The sequence below is a fragment of the Lathamus discolor genome, chromosome 1, assembly GCF_037157495.1.
Source record: "Lathamus discolor isolate bLatDis1 chromosome 1, bLatDis1.hap1, whole genome shotgun sequence".
Lineage (NCBI taxonomy): Eukaryota > Metazoa > Chordata > Aves > Psittaciformes > Psittacidae > Lathamus > Lathamus discolor.
In genome coordinates this window covers 30402812-30424819 of record NC_088884.1, presented here as the reverse complement: position 1 = coordinate 30424819, position 22008 = coordinate 30402812, and the positions used below count along the sequence as shown (strand labels likewise).

The 22008-nt window shown below is 41.5% G+C and overlaps 1 protein-coding gene across 2 annotated transcripts in view; it reads right to left on the bottom strand.

The window, feature by feature from the left end:
- The window catches only part of RELN (reelin), a 289653-nt gene that overhangs the window by 245598 nt on the left and 22047 nt on the right, over nt 1-22008 (bottom strand). The window contains exon 1 of one of the 2 annotated variants that reach the window (XM_065666471.1): nt 19734-19802. The exons of the other annotated variant lie outside the window; for it this stretch is intronic. Within the exon in view, the coding sequence (XP_065522543.1) occupies nt 19734-19743 (10 nt within the window). The 5' untranslated portion in view covers nt 19744-19802. Of the gene's footprint in view, nt 1-19733; nt 19803-22008 lie in introns of those variants that run through there. 2 annotated transcript variants of the gene reach the window in all.

Genomic DNA, 22008 nt, shown 5'->3' with positions numbered 1-22008 from the left:
TAGAGACCTGCTAACTGAGCACATGGGCTGGTCTCATCCTGCCAATGCCACACATCTCTGGGGAGCTTGGAGGTGTTACTTCCTTGGGAATGGATGGGATGAGGCAGCTTCTCTCAGGAGACACCTCGCACTTCCCATGACAGGTTTCTGAAAGAGCCCTGGATTTGGTCCCTTCTGTGGGATGAGGAACAGCGGTGCCTCCAGCAATGCTGGGAGCCAACATGTCTTGAGGAGGAAGCAGGTCAGGAAGAAAGATACTGGCAAAGATGCTGCTTAAATTATACTACAGGTGGAGGTAGCAGCATGACAGGAAAGACAAAGGGGATATTAAACTATAGTCAGATTCAGATACTGCTAAGAAACTCATGCTATTCTTATGAACATAATTTTCACTGTTTCCAGTGTTATATGCTACACACACTGTATAGTATTGTAGAAGCCTTTTCATCTGTGTAATTAATTGCACAAAAATTGCCTTACATTCTCCTGATGGACAGACAGTCTCTTGATTGTCTCTGAAAAGACAGCTTCGTTTTGACTGATACTCAAAATACTCAAAGTACAGTCCACACATCTAAACTGCAAAGGCAGAGAAACTGCCAAGTGGAGGAAGGGGATAATCTCAGGAGACAACTGCCACTGATAGAGAAGAGATTCAGAGCAGCCCTGCAGAGAAGGACTTGGGGCTGTTGGTAGATGAGAAAATGAACAAGATCCGGTTTAAGTGTGCGCTCGCAGCCCAGAAAGCCAACCGTATCCTGGGCTGCATCAAAAGGAGCGTGACCAGCAGGTCAAAGGAGGTGATCCTGCCCCTCTACTCTGCTCTTGTGAGACCTCACCTGGAGCATTGTGTGCAGTTCTGGTGTCCTCAACATAAAAAGGACATGGAACTGCTGGAACAAGTGCAGAGGAGGCCACGAGGATGATCAGGGGACTGGAGCACCTCCCGTATGAAGACAGGCTGAGGAAGCTGGGGCTGTTCAGCCTGGAGAAGAGAAGGCTGCATGGAGACCTCAGAGCAGCCTTCCAGTACCTGAAGGGGAACTAGAAGGGTGCTGGGGAGGGACTCTTCATCAGGGACTGTAGTGACAGGACAAGGAGTAACGGGTTAAAACAGGGGAAGTTTAGATTGGATATAAGGAGGAAGTTTTCTACTGTGAGGGTGGTGAGGCACTGGAATGGGTTGCCCAGGGAAGTTGTGAATGCTCCATCCCTGGCAGTGTTCAAGGCCAGGTTGGACGGAGCCTTGTGTGACATGGTTTAGTGTGAGGTGTCCCTGCCCATGGCAGGGGGGTTGGAACTTGATGATCTTAAGGCCCCTTCCAACCCCAACTATTCTATGATTCTATGACAGGTCTTACCAAATTTAGCTGCTCTTTAGCATTAGCTAAATGTCACTAAGAGGACTGATAGATATACACAGAAATTCCACAGAATTTGCAGCTGCTGTTTATGACAGTCAAAAAGTGAAAAAACTTTAAGGCAAGGAAAGTTACAAGATGTAGACATACAGGTATAACACAGTGTGAGTGGAGATTAACAGAGCTCAAGAAAGAATTAATATAGACAAAAGTCATTGAAGCTCTGTATACTGTTTTTGTGAGTAAAGACACACAGCTGCAGTGTGAATCTGCACGTTTGTATACCATGAAGAAAACAGAAAGGAATTTTGATATGGGACGTGGGATCACCACAGACTTCCTAAAATAAGACTTCCTTGCATCAAAGCAAGGACAGACATTTTTTGGGTTCTTCTGAAGGTCAGAGCCTGTTCCTATCGATACTGTAATATTGCATCATTGCACACCTGAGGTATGGCTAGAAACCTTCCTCTTAAGAAATAAATTCCTTACACTGAAGCAGTTGGTTTTGGTTACTTTTGCTTAACGCCTTAAAAAAATATGTCAGCCTCAAAGTAACACAAGTCAGGTGCACAACGGCACTGCCCAGAGAGGCCTCTGTCCCTTCGCAGTTCTGTGGCTTTGAAAGGAGACTGCAAAAAGGAATGCAGACTAATATAAAATACAGCAAAGAGTGTCAACATCACACTGCATTCAGTGCCAAGCAGAGCTTTACACTCCCTAAAACAGCTAGCAGCAGGAATGTGCCATGGCTATCTGCATCTCAGCATCACTTGGCCTGATCAAAACCCCACACTGGGGTTGCTCCTGTTTCAGATTTTCCCTCTCTGGCTTTGTTCACAATGACTTTAAAAGTAGAAATTAGGTGGAGCCCCCAGAGTGGATTTCTGGACTTATTATCTGCAATCCCAGCAATCTGGGAAGGATTTGTGCAAAAGGTGAATCAACACAGGGAAGATGTTCTTTGTCCCTTCCCAAGCTGTTCTCCTCTTTTAGGCAATGGTGCCTTTATGCTACCATCATGCAACGCCAAACACAAGTGACACAAGTGTAAACCCATCCTGTCATGTAGTGCTGTCTTAAAAGGTACACATAATACTATGCCCAAACCCTTAAAATACCACACAACCCTTGAAATGTCAACTACAGATTAAATTGCTAGTAATAAGAGAATAACCTCTGATGTCTTATTTAAAGGTACACTGTTCAGACACCACAGTGATAGGCAACCTATAAATACTCAGGTAGAGTTTTAGAGGTATGCATTCAAAATAGCATGCTGATCTATGTAAATCAATGGTGGAGTATGCATTGTTCCAAAAATCCAGCAACTGTTTAGAATTAATTGCACTCAGAACCTTATTGGCAAAAAAGGAGGAATTAAAAAGAACAAACCAACAAACCACCAAGTGATACGTATGTTGACATCAAACTGACTGTTACGGCTCACAGAAATACTTTGCTTTCAAAAGAAACCAAAATCCAGGAATTTCAAATACAAATGCCAGGCAGATACCCAAGAACAGTGTGAATCACAGGTCTACTACACCTGTCATCCTGAATACAAAACAGAACTATACCAACTACTAGGAAGAAAACCAACTCCATCCCACATGAAATCAGGACAATACCTCCTCAGGAAAATCAAACGCAGGAAACCCATGGGATTCTTATTCATATTGATATTGATTTTCCCCAGGTATGTAGGAGAAAACAAAAGAGAAGGACATTTCAGCATGGTTAATTAAACAGACATGGGTGAGGGACAGCAGTCTTACAACTGAAAGCATTTTCACTTGAGCAGTTGTTTTCTAGACTCACAACAGCACACCAGTTAATGTTTCTTGAAGGTGGGCAGAAGATACCTTGAATAGGACCATCTCTAACCTGTGATGCCTTCACCAATAACTCCAGTTACCAATAGCTCTTAGGAAGAGGGTAGTAAAAATGCACAAGTTTTGAACCTTGTTCTCCAAACATCTTAAAATCAGATCTGGTATGGCTTTGTGTTATGGTACTAGTTTCAGTGGTTCTGCCCCATGCTCCATCAAATCTCTTTGTCTCCATAGCTTTTCAATTCCTTTCCTAAATTGGTAATGAGCAGAGAACTGAAAATAGATTGCAGATGTGTGGCAAGATGTCAGTAACATGATATACAGACATCATTTGTCATTGATGCAAAGTTGCTTATCAGCCTGTTGAAAGAACTATTTGCAGAGACACTACTTATAACAACTTTTTGAAAGTTCATGACAAGACAGTGACAATTACATCAGCAGCAATATAAGCAGTGTTTATTCTTATATTCCTAAACTACAAAGGATTGGTCGCAATTTATAAGGTAAGGCTGCATCTCACTAGAAGTGAGGAGTCCAATGGCTAGGCCTGTGAACAGGCTCTGATACCTGGTACACGATTCCAATATTGGACCCAAAAGCCTTTCTCATGCACCAAAATCCCTAACTTGAATATGTTTCTGACCGTATCCAAAGCCACCAGAAATTGGCCATGTTGAGCAATGAGGTGCTTTGTTCCAGCTGGCATTACCAAATACATTAGCACGGCCCAGAGAACTGACAGAGAAGGGATAAGACTGGCTGCTGGCCCAGCAGCCTGCTTCCTAACTAGCAGATGGGTAATTAAGGCTCTCACCTAGGTAAGAAGATTCAAACCTGAATTTCCCAAGGAAATATCCTAAAATATTTTAAACCCCAGTGTGTGTGTGGCCCAGCAGGCATTGCATTGTGTATGGGAAAAGTGAATACCAGCTGGCAGAGAGAAAGGGTTGTTCTCTATTCCCATGGCTGGGACAGCCTTCTTGGAAGGAGGAGATGGAGGTTTCAGTCAGTAGCCCAGTGAATATGTGTTATTGCTATATAAAGCTCCTGAGAACGTCATATCTATTTATGTCACCCCATTTAGCCTGTAAATCTCACCCTAACACTGATGTCTAAAATGGGCCAGATGAATCACACTCAAGAAATGCTTAATTCTCCTCACTGACTAGAAGGGAGCCTAGACTGTAAAACTCAGCTGTAGTTGTCAACACTGAAGATGGGCAAACTCAGATGAATCTCACCAAGAGCCACTCACAGTAACTTAATTATCCAACTTGTATTTAGATGACCAACTATCACCCACATCAGATGGAGCTGAACAGGAATTAAGCTGCCTAGCACTCAGAGTTCACTGAGGATATTAGAGACAATGACTATCTTTATCTTCTTCCTTGTGTTATGCCAAATATATTATAAATGCTTAGCAACTTAGCAAGCACTGTTGTAGTACCAAGCTCCAAAGGATATCAGCAAGCGTCTGTTATGCCATTTGATAACTTCACAGAGCACCAAACAGCATTAATGAAGTTTAAGCAGTAAAAATAATAATATGGATATGAAACAAAACCTGTTTGACAAAAAATGTACATCAGCTATGTCTCTAAAAGTGCTGCCTAGCAGAAGCCACCAACAGTCAAAATTCAATCACCGAATTCTATTGCATACTATAGCCAAAAAAGAATGATCAACTAAATGCTGTTTCATATAATGATTAATGAGGATTACCATTTATAGTGCTAGTTTAAGAAGCACAAACCAAATCATGTTTGTTAAAATGCATCTCTGGGCAACAAAATATGACAGTCAGTAGCACAACGTAACAGCCAGCAACATACATTTTAATGGTATGTACACAATGGTTAGACTTAAATAATTGTGAAACAGTTTGCCAGTCATAGTGTATTATTTCTCTTATCTAAAGCCCCAGGAGCATATGAGAAGGGATGATGGTCATTCCTAGACCTCACCAGCTACAAAAGGTATGAAGCAAGGCTCACCACTGGTCTGTGTTGGAACCATTTTGTGTCCTTATTCAGCAACCACCAATCTCCTTATTAACTTTCAAATTCAAATTTTGTCATGCTTCTATGAAATGCACCAACATAAGGTTTTCCTCAAAAACAGATTAAACGTTATTGTGATTACCTTTTCATTACTCCAAGCCTGAGAATATTGACCTTCGTTTTGAAGCCTAACCTTATTTTTCACGCCTTTCAAGCTTATGTGAGGCTGTCTGTTTGATACCCATACATGAAAATTTCATATTGTTGGCTGTGCTCTCAATAAATTATTTAGCAGGTCTGAATATTACCGCAGTGTTCAGATTTTCAGAAGAGTTTGGTAAATCCCTTTATTCTGCTGTCCTCAAAAGACAAACAGCTACTCTATGCACAACTAACAATAGCATTAAAAAATAAAACGAAGGCTGGCTTGGAAGAGAGCAAGTATAATTATCTACTGGGAATTTATTATAACTCAGTAATATCTAAACATTTGCAAGAACTTTTGTGTTAATTTTAGCTAAGGAAGCATGCCAACTAAAACCAGGCTGTTGAACATGTTTACCTCAGGCTAAAAGAATACAAACGCTCATATAGACACATGAATTATGATAAGCAAATATTGTGAAGTGCATGAGTTCCAGCGATACCAGAGAATAAGGAAGCATCTGGCTGCTCCAGCTTGGGTGGGAGTACTGCTTACTGGGAAAAACAGTCTGGATGGCCAGGCCCAAAGAGCAGTGGCAAAGTAAAATTCAGTTGGTGGTCAGTCATGAGTGGTGTTCCCAGGGCTTAGCACTGGGGCCAGTTCTGTTTAATATCTTTATCAATGATCTGGACAAAGGGTTTGAGTGCACCCTCAGTAAATTTGCAGATGACACCAAGTTGGGAGGGAGTGTTGATATGCTTTGAGTGTAGGAAGGCTCTGCAGAGGGATCTGGACTGGCTGGATAAATGGGCTGAGGCCAGTTGTATGAGGTTCAACAAGGCAGTCCTGCACTTGGGTCAGAACAATCCTATGCAATGCTACAGGCTTGGGGAAGAGTGGTTGGAAAGCTGCTTGGCAGCAAACGACCTGGGGGACCAACTTGTGCCCAGGCAGCCAAGAAGGCCAAGTCCCTTCCAGCCTAATTTTCCTGACACCATCCAGCTGCAGTTGCTTTTGAAGTACAAGAAACAGGCCATGCAGAGAATGAGCCCCACATTCCCTCTGCATACACTCCCATCTCTTGCAGTACACTGGCCTGTGACATATAATAGGCATCAATGAACTATTAAATCATCTATTTAAATAATTGGATTTGTACTTTTATAACTTCAAGTGGCAAGAAGCACCATAATTCTATTCTATAATGTGTGAAAGTTTTTTTCCCTTTATTTTTTAAGCCCTCCTTTCTCCAAAATCTTGCATTTCCAGTAACAGCAAAACATGTTTGCTTTACCAACAGCATTCAATATCTATACGAATCTTTCATATCTCTCTCAACCATCCCTTTTCCCAATTTGAGGAAACTTACTTTAGCCTCCCATTACATGTAAAGATTTTGCCTCTCTCCAATCATGTAGTTTTACTATGATTTTTTCAAACAGAAGCAGCCAGATCTGCCCACAGCACTGAAACCTGGGCATATCATTTAATGCACACCCAGTGGCAAAACAATGCTGCTGTTTTAGTCTTTACTCCTTTCCTCCTAATTCCCTTCATTTTTACAGTACCACAGTGTTAAACGTTCCTACCTTAAGCAACATGCTATATGATGCTGTTTTACTCCTTTCCTCCTAATTCCCTTCATTTTAACAGGAACACAGGGTTAAACGTTACTACCTTAAGCAGCATGCTATATGACACTGTTACGTTGCTGTTAAGCCCCCACGATCACTTGACCACTCTTAACTTCAGGCATTGAGCCTTGACAATGACACTTCTTCCTCATCAGACTCAGTCCTCCCTCCTCCTTGTGTGACATAAGTCAGGTGAAAGCTGGCACAGCTCTTATAATTTAGATGATGAACAAGAGTGAGTAATAAAGTTTCTAACTCCACTTATCTTTAAAATATTTGTGCTTATCTTCCTTAAACCAGAGCTTAACAGGATTGCTTAATGGACCGCAGTAATAAGACCTTAAATAACCTGGTGCTTTGCAGTCTAAGTAGGTTGGGCATCCAATATAGCAGCTGTGCATTGGACGTGCCGTTGGGTTTTTTTTAGCATCAGACTGGGAATTCATCTGCGTGGATGTGAACAGAACATTTTCCTCCTCACCCAAACTGCTCATCTCAGAGTCCTTTCTATACAACAGATCTGCCCCACAGAGTCAGCAGTGTCTGTGTCATGGCCTGCCCAGCCCAAAAGTAGATACCAAATCAGGTCTGGGAGAGGTTGTTATAGCCCCTGGGGAGCAAGGGAGTGAGAAAGCATGAAAGTCCTGATTAGAAGAGCAGAAGTAAAGAAAAAGAGTACAGAAAAATAAAGACTGAAATGCACCAGGAGTTGCTAAGAACCATCAGCAGAAGAAGACCAAAATACACGATGCTGATTATTATAGGAACAGGGCATGAGAGTTTAAAAATGTGATTTAATTTTGCATGTATGATTCATGCAACAAAATAATTCTGCTTAAGCGCAGTCCCTCATTTAGTTGGTGCAGAATGCTATTAAAAAAAAGCCAGACAACCCTCATCTATAAACCGGCACAAAAGTACAAAATAGCCTAGAGATTGACTGACATTCTAAGTTAGACATGACAGAGTAAATGTGGATTCATATGGGAAAAATATAGTAGGGTTTATACTAAATATAAAGCAGTATTTATACTAAGTTCCACCGTATGAATGATGACTGGACTGCAATAAATGGCTTAACAGTATTGTAAGGTCCAATCAAGGAAAAATTCTTATTTCTAAAGGTTTAAATCAGAACAACATGTACAAGAATCTGAGAAAAATAAGAAGAAATATTCACTAGATCCTTGGCATTTAAAACACACCTAATGAAAACTGAGTAAAAGAATTAAAATAGCATGCTTCAGAAACAAAATTCCTAAACTAAGAGCAATATTAAAGCTCAGTGGCATCTGTTTGTCTTATCTTTATGGATAGGTGGCTAAATGGGTCAGAGGCAGAGATGGTCACCATAATACAATATGTGGGTTATCCTTTACATTGTAATTCTTTACATTTTGTTTTGTAAAGGCTAAGCACACCAACTAACTAACGGCTTCCTCACTAAGGGTCTGACTGCAGGTGTATCATTTTATGGCGAGCAGTTTGTTCTTGTTTTAGGTTTTTATAATGCTCAATTATTGAGCAAGAAAGACCAAGGACTGGAACACCAGGACTGTGGCAGGCTGTGATTGGGAAAGAGATGGCACGGCTTTGGGGGAAAAATCCACAAAGTGCCCTCTTTCTGTTTTGCTTGGGCAAAGGAACAGCTGGAACTGAAGATGAAAAAGCTCCCTTCCAGACTCCTGTTTCTAGACACTTGCTAGCAGATGCTTTGCTACCTTTAAACGCTCACAAACATCTGAGCCCAATGTTCTGATAAAGCAACCAGCCAAGCCATGCACAAACAGTAAAAAATGACTGCAGCATGATGACTTTTGTTGGATAAACTTGTCCTTGTCGTTTAGTTGCTTGTTAAATACTTTATACACACAGCTGATTCCCACATAGTCACTTTCTGTTCTTAAAAAAAAGGAACAGGATGGTTCTTGTCCCTGGTGTGCACAACTATCCCAGATAATACCAGTACAAATTCCCCTAGCACATAGCAGACTTTTAACAAATCAGTTCATGTCCTTTTTCCATGCTGAAATTCTTTCTGCTCCATGCATCCCAGTGAAAGAGATAAGTATTCACAGCCATGTCCCTGCTATGACTCATATCTTGTTAGAACAGAAACACGCACTTGGCTCTCTAGACAAAAAATCCCACAGCCGCCTGCCTTGGTTTGCTGCAAGCCTACAGCCCCCAGGGTTGTGCACTGTTGTGTCACAGAGGTCTTCATGTCCCACAGGATACAATTACTATGAAGTTCCTCTGGAATAAGTGATGTTCTGCATATTATTACTGGAGGGTGGCAAGGGATAAATGGTAAATACATTAACCCTAATTTTTCAATGTAGCCTTGACAGTTTTCATGCAAGTAATCAGCAGAGCAACTTTATTGTCATAGCAATAGTGTTCAGAGCAGATACACCTTAGGCAGAGAGGAGTCAGCTGGGAGGAATGGAACTAAGGCATACCTCATATTTTGGGTCTTTGCTGTTGGGAGCATGAAACCTGTGCTCTTTGGCAGTAAAGAGTTTGAAAAGGACTGCAACAAACATGTCAAATGGGTAGGATATAACATGACACATCATAGAGTCATAGAATAGTTAGGGTTGGAAAGGACCTTAGGAACATGTAGTTCCAACCCCCCTGCAATGGGCAGGGACACCTCACACTAAACCATCTCACCCAAGACTTCGCCCAACCTGGCCTTGAACACTGCCAGGGATGGAGCATTCACAGCTTCCCTGGGCAACCCATTCCAGTGCCTCACCACACTTACAGTAAAGAACTTCTTCCTTATATCCAATCTAAACTTCTCCTATTTAAATTTGAACCCGTTACCCCTTGTCCTATCACTACAGTCCCCAGTGAAGAGTCCCTCCCCAGCACCCCTATAGCCCCCCTCCAGATACTGGAAGGCTGCTCTGAGGCCTCCACACAGCCTTCTCTTCTCCAGGCTGAACAGCCCCAACTTTCTGGCCTGTTACTATGTAGTCAAATGCTTATTTGAGATTCAATACTTCCATTCTTTCATGTCAATTTGAAAAGTCTCAAAAAAGCATGGTTGCGCCATGGAAAAGCGAGCTATCTGGCAAACTTAAGATGTACAACTACCAAATCCACTCTCAAGAGAAGTAGTTAATAACAGGAAGAACTAAATTAATTGCCACAACAACTTGTACTGGTATCCTCAACAAGAAGCCAAGCTAGCCAAGAGCCATGATAACCAGCAGATCTATGCCAAAAGAAAGAAAACCCACAAAGAGTTTTTTATCTTCCCAGCTTTCTTCTTCAGTTTGCCAGTGAAAATATTAACAGTAAAACCAAGAAAGCACATCTGTACATCTTCCACCACATTAGCTGATGTAAATGCATATTCTCCTACTCAAAATCTCAAGAAACTTGGACTTTGCTAAATAAGACTCTTTCAGAAATATTAGCAAAAATTAGAGCAGTGCCAATATTATTTGAACATTTATTATCTTCAATATGAAAAGGTAGAATAATGAAGAGATTTTAGAAGACTGAAATGATTAAAAATTCATAAATGGTAAAACATTCTTACTATGTCCATTTTTCGATGAAAATTTAATACTTTGATCTTCCCAAGTATCATTTCAGCTTAGAGTTATATACTGCAGCTCATGTTGCTGAACTGAAACAAAAAAGTGTATTTTTGATTTACATTTAAATGTCCTTCCCAAACACTTTGTGCTGCATGCTCCCTTTACCCAGGGCAGGCACTTTCCTATGCTTTATGCTTCACATTTTACAGCCTAGTCCATACATTCAGCCTACTGACAGAGTAAAGGCAGTAAGATCCCAACCACAGATTTTGTGCTACTGCATAACAAAACAAGAAAATTAAATGAGGTTGAGGTTAGAAAGAACCAAATGTATAAAATGAATTTGAAAAAAAAAAGGCAAAAAATATTTTTACTTGAGTCAAACTCCCCCTCCCACAAATGTTTTGTTTGTTTCTTTTTAATTTAGAAAACAAGTGTCAAGAAAAATTGAAGTTTTTTCCCCAGAAAAGCATTCATTCTGCAAAAGCTGTGGTTTCTATTATAAAGCATTCCACTTCCCAGAAGGCAAAGGTATACTTTGCCGTTCCTGAGTGTATTGTAATGTCTCTTTATGATTTTTTTTTCCCTCTTTTACATCTGACATATTTTTCCTTATTGCTAACACTGAAATAAACATGATTAAACACAGTTTTCCTGTGAGCTCACATGCAGAAGTGGCTTGGGCAGTGTATTCGTTTTGCTGCTTATATTATTCTGTTGAAAACAGGGAGAACTTGGCACTTTCTCAAGTTCCAAAGAACAAAATCAAAATGAAGCCAAGCTGTCATTAAGCAACATCTCTGACCAGACTAGTGTAGAGCTGCAGGATTGGCCTCAGCGTTCCAGATGCAATCTCCCTCCAAGATCCCTGGAAAAAGGTCATATTATGTGATTTCCACTGGTTTTAAACTTACACTTCCTTACCCAAAGACAACTTCCTAGGGCTTAAACTACGCCTCTCATCCTTGTAATGAAGGAGAGTGTACAATCTCCTCTCCTTCACATTCCCACAGTTTTCCAAGGGCAAGGAGAAATACATGCTACAGACATAGATTATGTCTACCTACCTCAGAAAGTTAGATAGCAAAAAAATCAAGACATTTAACTCAAGTGAATGCTCTTGGAACTGGTAATTATGGATGCACATTTGGGCATTAACTTGTAGCATTATTGTGTTCATTCTCTTCTCTGTTAAACTTCAAGTTTTCTTTTTGCAACAACCAGAATTATGTGTGGTGCTGTAGGGAAACACCCTTCAAAAGGGAAAAACACTGCGTCAAAGAAAGATTTCTACCTTGGACCACAGCAAATTGCTTTGCTAGCCTATTATTATACTCAAGGCATTCTCAGGCAGCTGGGCCTCATTACAGGCAATGGAGCTTTAGCCATTAACTTCAGAGAGATCAGGATAAAGCACTGAATGCAATGAAGATAATTTAAAGCATGTTAAGCAAGAAAATGAAATGGTATAGAGCATTACTAATGCCATATGCTAAACATGCTTCCTGTTGAGTGCTTGAAGACCATATATGCCTTGGGAGAGATGCTCCTACAGAGTTTTTGTTTTCTTCCAGCCCGGTGGGGCACTGCTCTGATGCAGGCCTTGCCATGCTACAGCAGAATGAGGTAGATGAGGTAGATGAGGTCCATCCCTTCTTCCTTGTTGCACCAGTCCCAAATAGAAGAAACATTTCCAGACAAAGCATCATTGCAGAAAGTAGCTTTTGGGGGAAGAAAAATATGTGGTCAAGTGTTTGCCTACACAGGACTTGCAGATTTGTTTGTTGTGAGTTTTAACAGCACTGATACAGAAAACCAGAACATAAACAATACAGACTTTTGGAGGTCAGACCAGACTTAGAGCTATGTTTCTAATATATCTATAGCCTTCCATACACCACAGGTAAACATGAGGTTATTTGATCTGCAGCACTACAAAAGAGAGGTCTTGGGAGAGGCACATGTAGATGGACAACGCAGAGTGCTGCCAATATGGGATAAAACACTTAGAAGTGGTCAGCAACTCTCAGCCCTTGCAGGCGAGGAAGGACAAGAATATCCAAGCCCAGCACCAGCGAGGGGGAGCGTCTTATCTGCCTACCCCTGCTGAGCCTCGCTGTGGTTTGTCCTACTACAGAACAAACCAGCAAGGCAGACACTTCAACAGACACAATTCACAGCTTTATAAAGTTAAACCCAACTCGACTTACGCTACTTCCAGCCCTACCGGCTAGCAGTATTGCCCATAGGGTGCATTTCCCAGGTCTCTGAATGTGGTAAGGCTGTTTTGTTTTGGATCTGATGTGAATTTTGTGGAACACTGGAGGGGAGCTTTCTTAACCTACCAAAACCCATAGGCAGAACCAAACTTAAAAATCTCCCTTTTTTAGGAAGTTAAACATTTTAGAAGTCTTAAAAAAGAAACTCTCCACCATCATTTATTCAGCTTGCTCACCATTACAGCATCCTTTTTTTAACTCATTTGGGGTTCAGCAGTCACAAGCCAACATGCCTGCCAGGTCCATCCCACCTCCTCCAGAGATACTCTGCTCTATAAGCAGACTAAGCTTAAGCGCTCTATAGACAGATAGGAACAGCATCACGCTCACAGGCCCTTGATCTCATGGAGGACTTCAACCACCCCGATATCTGTTGGAGGGATGGTACAGACAGGCACAAGCAATCCAGGAGGTTCCTCGATTGTGTGGAAGACAACTTCCTTCTGCAAGTAATAGAGGAGCCGACAAGGAGAGGTGCCATGCTTGACCTTGTGCTCACCAACAGGGAAGGGCTAGTTGGAAATGTGACACTCCAGGGCAGCCTTGGTTGTAGCAATCACAAGATGGTCAAGTTTGAGATCCTCAGGACAGTGAGAAGAGCATATAGCAAGCTCACTGCCCTGGACTTCAAAAGAGCAGACTTTGGCCTCTTTAGGAACCTGCTTAGTAATGTTCCATGGAATATAGTCCTAGAGGGCGGGGGGCCCAAGACTCTTGGTTGATATTCAAGGATCACCTGCTACAAGCTCAGGAGTGCTGCATCCCAACTAGAAGGAAGTGCAACAGGAGGACCAGGAGACCTTGGATGGATAAGGAACTGCTGAGGAAAATTTAAAGGAAAAAAGAGGCTTATAAAAGATGGAAGCAAGGACGGGCGGCCTGGGTAGAGTACAGGGATGTTGTCCGGGAAGCCAGGGACCAGGTTAGGAAACCTAAGGCCCAGTTAGAATTAAACTTGGCTAGGGATGTTAAGGATAACAGGAAGGTCTTCTATAGGTACACTGCAAATAAAAGACAGACTAGGGACAACGTAGGTCCCCTCCTGAAGCTATCGGGAGAACTGGCTACACAGGATTTGGAGAAGGCTGAGGTTCTGAATGACTTCTTCGCCTCAGTCTTCACTGGCAAAGGCTCTGACCACACCACCCAAGTCTTGGAAGGCAGACACAGGGACTGTGAGAACGAAGACCTTAGTCACACTGTAGGAGATGATCTGGTTCAAGACCTGAACGCGCACAAGTCCATAGGACCTGATGACCCAGGGAACTACAGACCAGTCAGTCTCACCTCTGTGCCTGGCAAAATCTTGGAGCACATTCTTCTGGAAGGCATGCTAAGGCACATGAAAAACAACAAGGTGCTTGGTGACAGCCAGCATGGCTTCACTAAGGGGAAATCCTGCCTGACCAATTCGGTGGCCTTCTATGATGGGGCTACAGAACCAATGGACAGGGGTAGAGCAGTTGATGTCATCTACCTGGACAAAGTATTCAACACTGTCCCACACAACAGCCTTGTCTCTAATTGGAGAGACATCAGTTTGATGGATGGACCACTCGGTGGATAAAGAACCTGCTGGACAGCCGCACACAAAGAGTTGTGGTCAAGGGCTCGATGTCCGGCTGGAGACCAGTAATGAGTGACGTCCCTCAGGGATTGGTGTTGGGACCGGTCTTGTTCAACATCTTTGTCAGTGACATGGACAGTGGGATTGAGTGCGCCCTCAGCAAGTTTGTCGATGACACCAAGCTGTGTGGTTCGGTTGATATGCTGGAGGGAAGGGATGCCATCCAGAGGGACCTTGACACACTGGTGAGGTGGGCTGATGCCAACCTCATGAAGTTTAACCATGCTGAGTGCAAGGTCCTACACCTGGGTCGGAGCAATCCCAGGCACAGCTACAGGTGGGGCAGAGAAGAGATTCAGAGCAGCCCTGCAGAGAAGGACTTGGGGGTGTTGGTTGATGAGAAAATGAACATGAGCCAGCTTCAGTGTGCACTTGAAGCCCAGAAAGCCAACTGGATCCTGGGCTGCATCAAAAGGAGCGTGACCAGCAGGTTGAAGGAGGTGGTCCTGCCCCTCTACTCTGCTCTCTTGAGACCTCACCTGGAGTATTGTGTGCAGTTCTGGTGTCCTCAACATAAAAAGGACATGGAACTGATGGAACAAATCCAGAGGAGGCCACGAGGATAATCAGGGGACTGGAGCACCTCCCGTATGAAGACAGGCTGAGGAAGTTGGGGCTGTTCAGCCTGGAGAAGAGAAGGCTGCATGGAGACCTCAGAGCAGCCTTCCAGTACCTGAAGGGGAACTAGAAGGGTGCTGGGGAGGGACTCTTCATTAGGGACTGTAGTGACAGGACAAGGGGTAACAGGTTAAAACTTGAACAGGGGAAGTTTAGATTGGATATAAGGAAGAAGTTCTTTACTGTAAGGGTGGTGAGGCACTGGAATGGGTTGCCCAAGGAAGCTGTGAATGCTGCATCCCCGGCGGTGTTCAAGGCCAGGCTGGACGGAGCCTTGGGTGACACGGTTTAGTTCGAGGTGTCCCTGCCCATTGCAGGGGGGTTGGAACTAGATGATCTTAAGGTTCTTTCCAACCCTGACTATTCTATGATTCCATGATTCTATACTAAGGCTCATTCTTCAGCTTTTCAATGAAGCTTTTTCATTGTGAAACAACACAGCTCCAAGCTGATCAAACTTTAACCTCAGCCTAAATCCAGGACTCGCCTAGCAGAAATATCCTACCCAGAATATTTCTGCATTTCTAAGGAAATGCTTAAGTGTTGTAAAGACAAAATTCCAGCTTTCAGCTCACTGAGTTTGAGCACATTTTAGTTGAACTGTATTTTTCTGAAAGGTACACTTAAAAAGAACAGCTGCTACCAGTTAGAGTTCAGGTGATTAATTCTGAAGTAGGTTTTATTAAAGAATGAACAATAACAGCGGAAGGTCCAGACATTAATATTAACCTGTAATAAAAGGAATTATGTTTAAACTATTCCTAGAAATAAAAGATGAGTACCTGGTCCTACAGTGCTGAAAGAAGCTCATAGATTAAATTATATCCAATCAGGCAAAATAAAGATATTAAACATTTATGAGCAGCTCTGATATTCTGAATTAATCAGTTCTGCACATTTAAAAGTCCTGCAGAAATATTAAACTTCTGTACAATCCTTTAAAAGAAATATCAAGAAATTTTACCACACACAACGTCTAAATTGAGGCTGTAGGTTTTGTGCTGGGCTGCATTTTGTGGAGAACCATGATTATAACGTATTGAACTCCAACTGAAATTCTCAGTGTTTTCACCACAGATGAAGCAGGAATAAGGACAGTAATACTGAAAATAACAATAAAGCCGGGGTAAGTACATCTACAATCTGATTAAGTCTCCTAGGCATGATGGATTACTCAGGAAGGCTTACTAATATCATACTTTCATGAAATCTCTCAGACGAGTGTAAATGGCACGCTAAAGGCATTTTAGATATTGTAGCGTATTAGTGTTACTGTGTTAGTATAGTAAATCGTCTCCAAAACACCAGCTGTGGTAAGCAAAAATATATATAGATATTTATCTGTCCACAAATTTCCTCACTGCAAAAAGCAAACACTCTGAAATTTATCTTCACTGCTGCTAGTAATGGTAATTTTAAATACAATGTATAGGAACTGTTACAGTCATTTATGATTAGTTTCAAAATACAGTGTTAAAAACATTTAAGTTGAAAATGAAGACATGAAGATCTTTAAAAGAGACTGAGTCATGTGCGATATCAATTCCATTGTTAGAATGCTTGCTTTGATTACAAATGTATTTCTGAAATTCTCTGCTTTATTCCTGCTGAATAAAGTAAAAATTCCTTGGAAAATTCCAGATAAAACACTACAAAAATACTCTACTAAAGAACTGTTGAGGTTCAGTGTAAATTTTAAGAGGACAACAAACAGTGGAAAGCCCACGCTATAAACACATGCTCATTTTCAAATCGCTTAGAGTGACAGTTTGGAGTTAAGATTCTGCAACATCTGACCTCCCTCCCATCTCTTTGCCCCTTGTCAGTCAGCATAAATTCCATTATAGCTATCATTTGCATGGTCTTGACTGCATTTTCATTGTAGGCCACAAAACTGACATTACCATACTATAAATCTAAAAACCACTGATATGTTCAAAGAGAACCATAGCTATCAGGGATACCCTATCATTGTAGGCTATAGCACATAAAAATCAGCATATGTAGGTTATTAGCCAAGACACATCAGCCAAGCCTGTCGTCCCCCCCATACCAGCTATTCTTAAGAACAACAAACTCAAGAAAACCTCCAAAACCAACCCCAAAATACCAAAAATCAGGAAGAGTTCTCAAACCTTTATTCTCCATTGATTTCTGAGGAAATACAAACATAATCCTTCAATGTCATTCCCTTCTAGTAACCAAATCTGCCACAGAAGCTCACACTTAGTAGATGAAAGAGAGAAGCTCTGCTTCAGTCCTTGCACCACTCTGTGCTCCTGCTAACCCATGCTCACAGCCAGAGACCTCAAACAACTAAAGCTCCCACACACAAAAGCTCCTGCCCCAGAGATTATTACCCTTTGCTGATTTCACAGCATTGCTGGTAAGTGAACTAAAAAAAAAAGAATACTTCTGTCCCGTAATGAGATGCTTGTAAGCAGCAGCCAGGGACCTTTACAGAATCAGTTAAAACAGAAGCAGATCCTTCATTCCCAATGGTGAACATCATTGTCCAAGAGCACACACACACACACACACGTGGAACAGTATTGCTGCCGAATGCTTTGTGAAGGGTTGTGTTTCCATGACAAACAGAGAGGAAATTATGGGGAAGTTAAGAGAAAAGGCATGAAAGAAAATGCAAGGACACAATCTGAATAACTGTGATGAGCCCAATTCTTGTGTGAACCTGATTTCCTTTTCTCCTACAAGTGATTTGTTCATATGATCCTCAAAATACATAAAAATCTAAAAAGAGGCAATCTTGGTGATAGTAGATCAATGGAGAGGTGTCACTACCATTGCATCAAAAAGGAGCAAGTAATAGATAAGTCACAACAGTCACAGCGGGATACGTGACAAAGTGACCCTTGATCAAGAGTTCAGAAAGAGTTTAAAACCAAACCAATATGATGAACCAAAACTGTCACAAAAGAATTTCTAGAAACTTCTGGGTTGGTTGGTTTGTTTGTTTCCACAAAAGTCATGGAGTGCCTTGCAGATAGATGGGATTCTTCCTGAAACAGCCACAGCAGACTGGGGAAGCCCATGTTTGGTCCAGAATGGTGAATTAATTAACTAATTAGCAGCCTGACCTGATTGCACAGACTAAGCTTTTCCCCAAAACAGGAGGGCAGGAAAACTTGGACTAACTTCAAAAAAGTAAAAAGTCAAAAAAGCTAGAAAAAGAAAAACTCTGACAAAGACTGAAGAGATGAGTAATCACTCTGAGAAACAGATGAATTACAAACCACAAGGGCACCAGCACCTGGATGCTGAGTTCACTTAACCACAAGATTTCTCTAACCGCAAACATTCCCCACATTTTAGTTCTCTGACTGCACACATAGCTGTCCCAGAATGGAAAGCTCTGGGTATCCCACGTAAGTGACAGAATAATCTTTAGAGGGAAGCCCATGAGCTCAGACAGTTTGGATCAATTCAAACTCATGCATGAGAAGACAAAATTTCCATAACCCCCAGAAGTGGTTGTGTTAGGAAAAAAAACACCTCGATATGAATTTCATTGTGTTTCATAGACATCTTCCTCTGGACAATAATATTCACATCCACATGTGGTACAGTGCCCACATGCAAATTCTGAAGAAAGCCACCAGTCTGAGTTGGTCGGACACAGTCCAACAGTAGGCAAAGAGGAAAAGAAAACAGCAATTCTGCATTACAGAGGGCCTGAAGAGACCTCTGTTCCTGGAATATTAGAGCATAAATATGGAGTCAAACCCCAAATTATTACGGAACAACACTTGTATCTACACAGGTGAACTTGGACTTACAGACCAGTATCAGAGAGAGGAGGTTTACAAGTACATAATATGGACTGCAAACGAAAGAACAGTGGGTACTGGCTTGGGCATCACCATTGTTTCAATAGACATAGGAAAACAGCTGGAAAGTGAACCCCTTAATGGCTGTGTATGTTGCTGACAAAGCGGGGGAGATAGCTCACCCCCTTGAAATGTGGGAAAACAGGATTTAATTGGAACTGATAGGAACTTGAGAAGATTCTGACAGTTCAGAAAGCACGCTATCTATTACCTTGTTCAGACATTAGGATGGCAAAAAAAAGAAAGTCCCACCAAACCCTTACAAGACAAATGTATTAAAAATGAAGTGCATTCAGATGTAGCTCCTCGGGATCCCTAGGCAATTTGCTGTTGTGAACAGTGGTCTCATACATTTCCAGGCAGAAGCAAAGGCAACAAGAAAGGGTAGAAAGTGGCTAAACCCTTCTCAGAGGCTCAGTATCTCAGGGGAATTTAGCTGCTAAAATTTCAGTTCATTTGAGACAACAGTCCATCCATTTGCAAACTGTTACTGAAAAGCTTCCAGTAATAAAGATAGGAACTGTGGCTGTAAAGGTGAAAGCAGACATAGGAAATACTAGAGTGAGAAAGCTGTGAGGATTAAGGAAGGTCTCAAACCCTCTCATGCACTTGTCCCAGCACAGTGGGTTTACATTTAAGGAAGGAGCAGCATACAGTTCTTTGGGAGCATCAGGATTCACTTTCCAAACCAATAATCATAATTAAGAAATTGTATTGCAACAAATCACACCACACTAATAAGCTGTAAAGAAGGATAAGTATGGAGTATCAGCTCTCTGTGAAACACAGAGAGCTAAATGGAGACACTTAAAAGGCTTTTTACCTGTTAGCATGCGCAGATACCCTGGGTATTACAACAGGTTTAGCGTGTTTTTCCCAAATTGATCTGAAGAATGGTAAAGAGCCAATCGAAGTAGATCCAAATGGTAAGGAAAGCACAACTTTCACAAATCCACAAATCACTACTAATTTGCATTGATAAATGTTGCTTTACACCTGTGTAAAGGGTGACATAAGCAGCCTTTCTTGGCTGATTGCTGTATCTCGAGCATATCCTAAGGCAGGGATTGGCAGAAATTAAATTAAGGGAGCATGGGAAGTGACTGATGTACACATATATAAATCAAATATGGAAATAAATATCACATACATAGCGCAACAAAGACATACCTATGCCATTCTAGTGACTGATGCATAACTAAGCATCTTACTTGCGAATCAAATTCCTTCAAACTTATCACAAATCTAACCGTAAAAGGGAAGAAACCTGCAGGTCCCAACAGGTAGGTCAATGAGTTACACACATAAAGAATTGAGTTGAAAACTGCACAAGTTTAAAATGCTGATTTTTCAAATCAACTATTATGAAACAGCCATATGTAAGTCTGCCAAACACCTGTGCACCATTTTAATAAAAGCAAAACTTTAATAAGTATGGATCAAAATGGCAAGGTTGTTGGAAATTCATAAGCAAAACCAAAGAGGCATTTGAAGTGAAACTGTCTTCTAGCTACAGCTAGAGCACCATGTAGATCCTTGTGTGCTTGGGGAGGGGAGTGTCAAGGAAATAATACCAGTAGTGTAATTGTAAAGCACATTGGAAAGGCAGGTGCTGCACTTCATTGTTATGCTAAAACACTCCTAACAATCTTCTACAGCAATTGCAGCTGTCTTTCTTTTGCAAACGTAGAACAATTATTCATCTGATTAGCAAATGTAACCACCTGCAGCTAACTGGTTTACCAGTTTAGCTACTTCCAAGGATGAAATGTCTTCAAAAACCAGGCAAGTTAATGCTAAAACTACAATACCCTTTAACAGTTTCATACTGCAATAATATTTCAAATGGCTGTGGAATTATTTGCACTCTGGTAGAAGTGCTCAGAAAATGGTTTTCCAAAGTGTGTCCTAAGAATAGCCTCAATAAATTTTAAAATACTAGGTAACTCAATCAGTATTCTATGAAGGACAACTATTATAACCACATTTTTATTACGAAATATACCCATCACACTAAAGGCACCCAGGCACCTCAGAGAACACATTTAAATACATACAGCCATTATGTATGGCCAAGTTCTCATCCTGCACACTTCCCCCCCCCCCCCCCCCCAATGATGGCAGTCTTGCTTTGTATATGAAAAACTGTTCCTCTTCAGTATTCTTCACCTGGGCCTGTAAGACCCTACTCAGACACTTGTCCAGAGCCATTTGACAGCTGAGTATAAAATATTATTAGTTTTTTCATTAACTGAAGTCATAATGGTAAAGGACACAGAGGGCAGATTTTCTCTCTGAGCTGTCAAATTTTCACGGCAATTTTGATAGAGTGACCTTGCTCTTATACTTAATCTCATGCAGGCAAGTAAATATTGAGCAATATAGGCAAATTACCTCAGTGTCCTCCTGTGAGATGTACAAGTAAAACTGAAAAAGTTACAATTTGGGACACAGATTTTCATTAAGATCTTTAAAGTCTCTATGCATTAATTGGCTTCAAAGTAGTTTGCAGATCACACATTTTTCTTCCTCTTTCCTTGTCCCACCTTAGGTTTCTGTATGTCCCATCAGAACATATTCACATTTGAAATCCGCTATTCTATTTACTTACTCTTGCAGCTTCTCTTTAAAGCTGAACATGAGTTTTCCTGCTCCTATTCTGCTTCCTCTCTTTTAAGAGAAGACAGTCAAGCAAGGAGCATTTCGTACAGGATACATCTTATTTCCATACAGAAAAAAAAGCATAACAGAACCAACCACAAATGTGTTTCCCCAACACTACTCTCACTAACTGTTATCCTACTAGGTGACTTCAACTAAACACAACAAAAAGGTAATCTGAAAAATACTGTGCATCTGTAAATCCCCTGAAATATCAGTGATGTGAAGAAGGTGTGCGGTCCCCTTCACTTCCCAAGCAGGAAAAGGCAGTCACAGCCACTTTAGTAGACACCAGAGAACCTACACACCACAACACACTATGTGTCCTGCAGCTGCCCCATTCCAAGCTTGCACCTCATCACAGGAGGACTGATTTCCATGCAAGACACAAAGCTGCAGGGAAGCGAGCTCCTAAATTCCCCTCTGTGAAAAGCTGG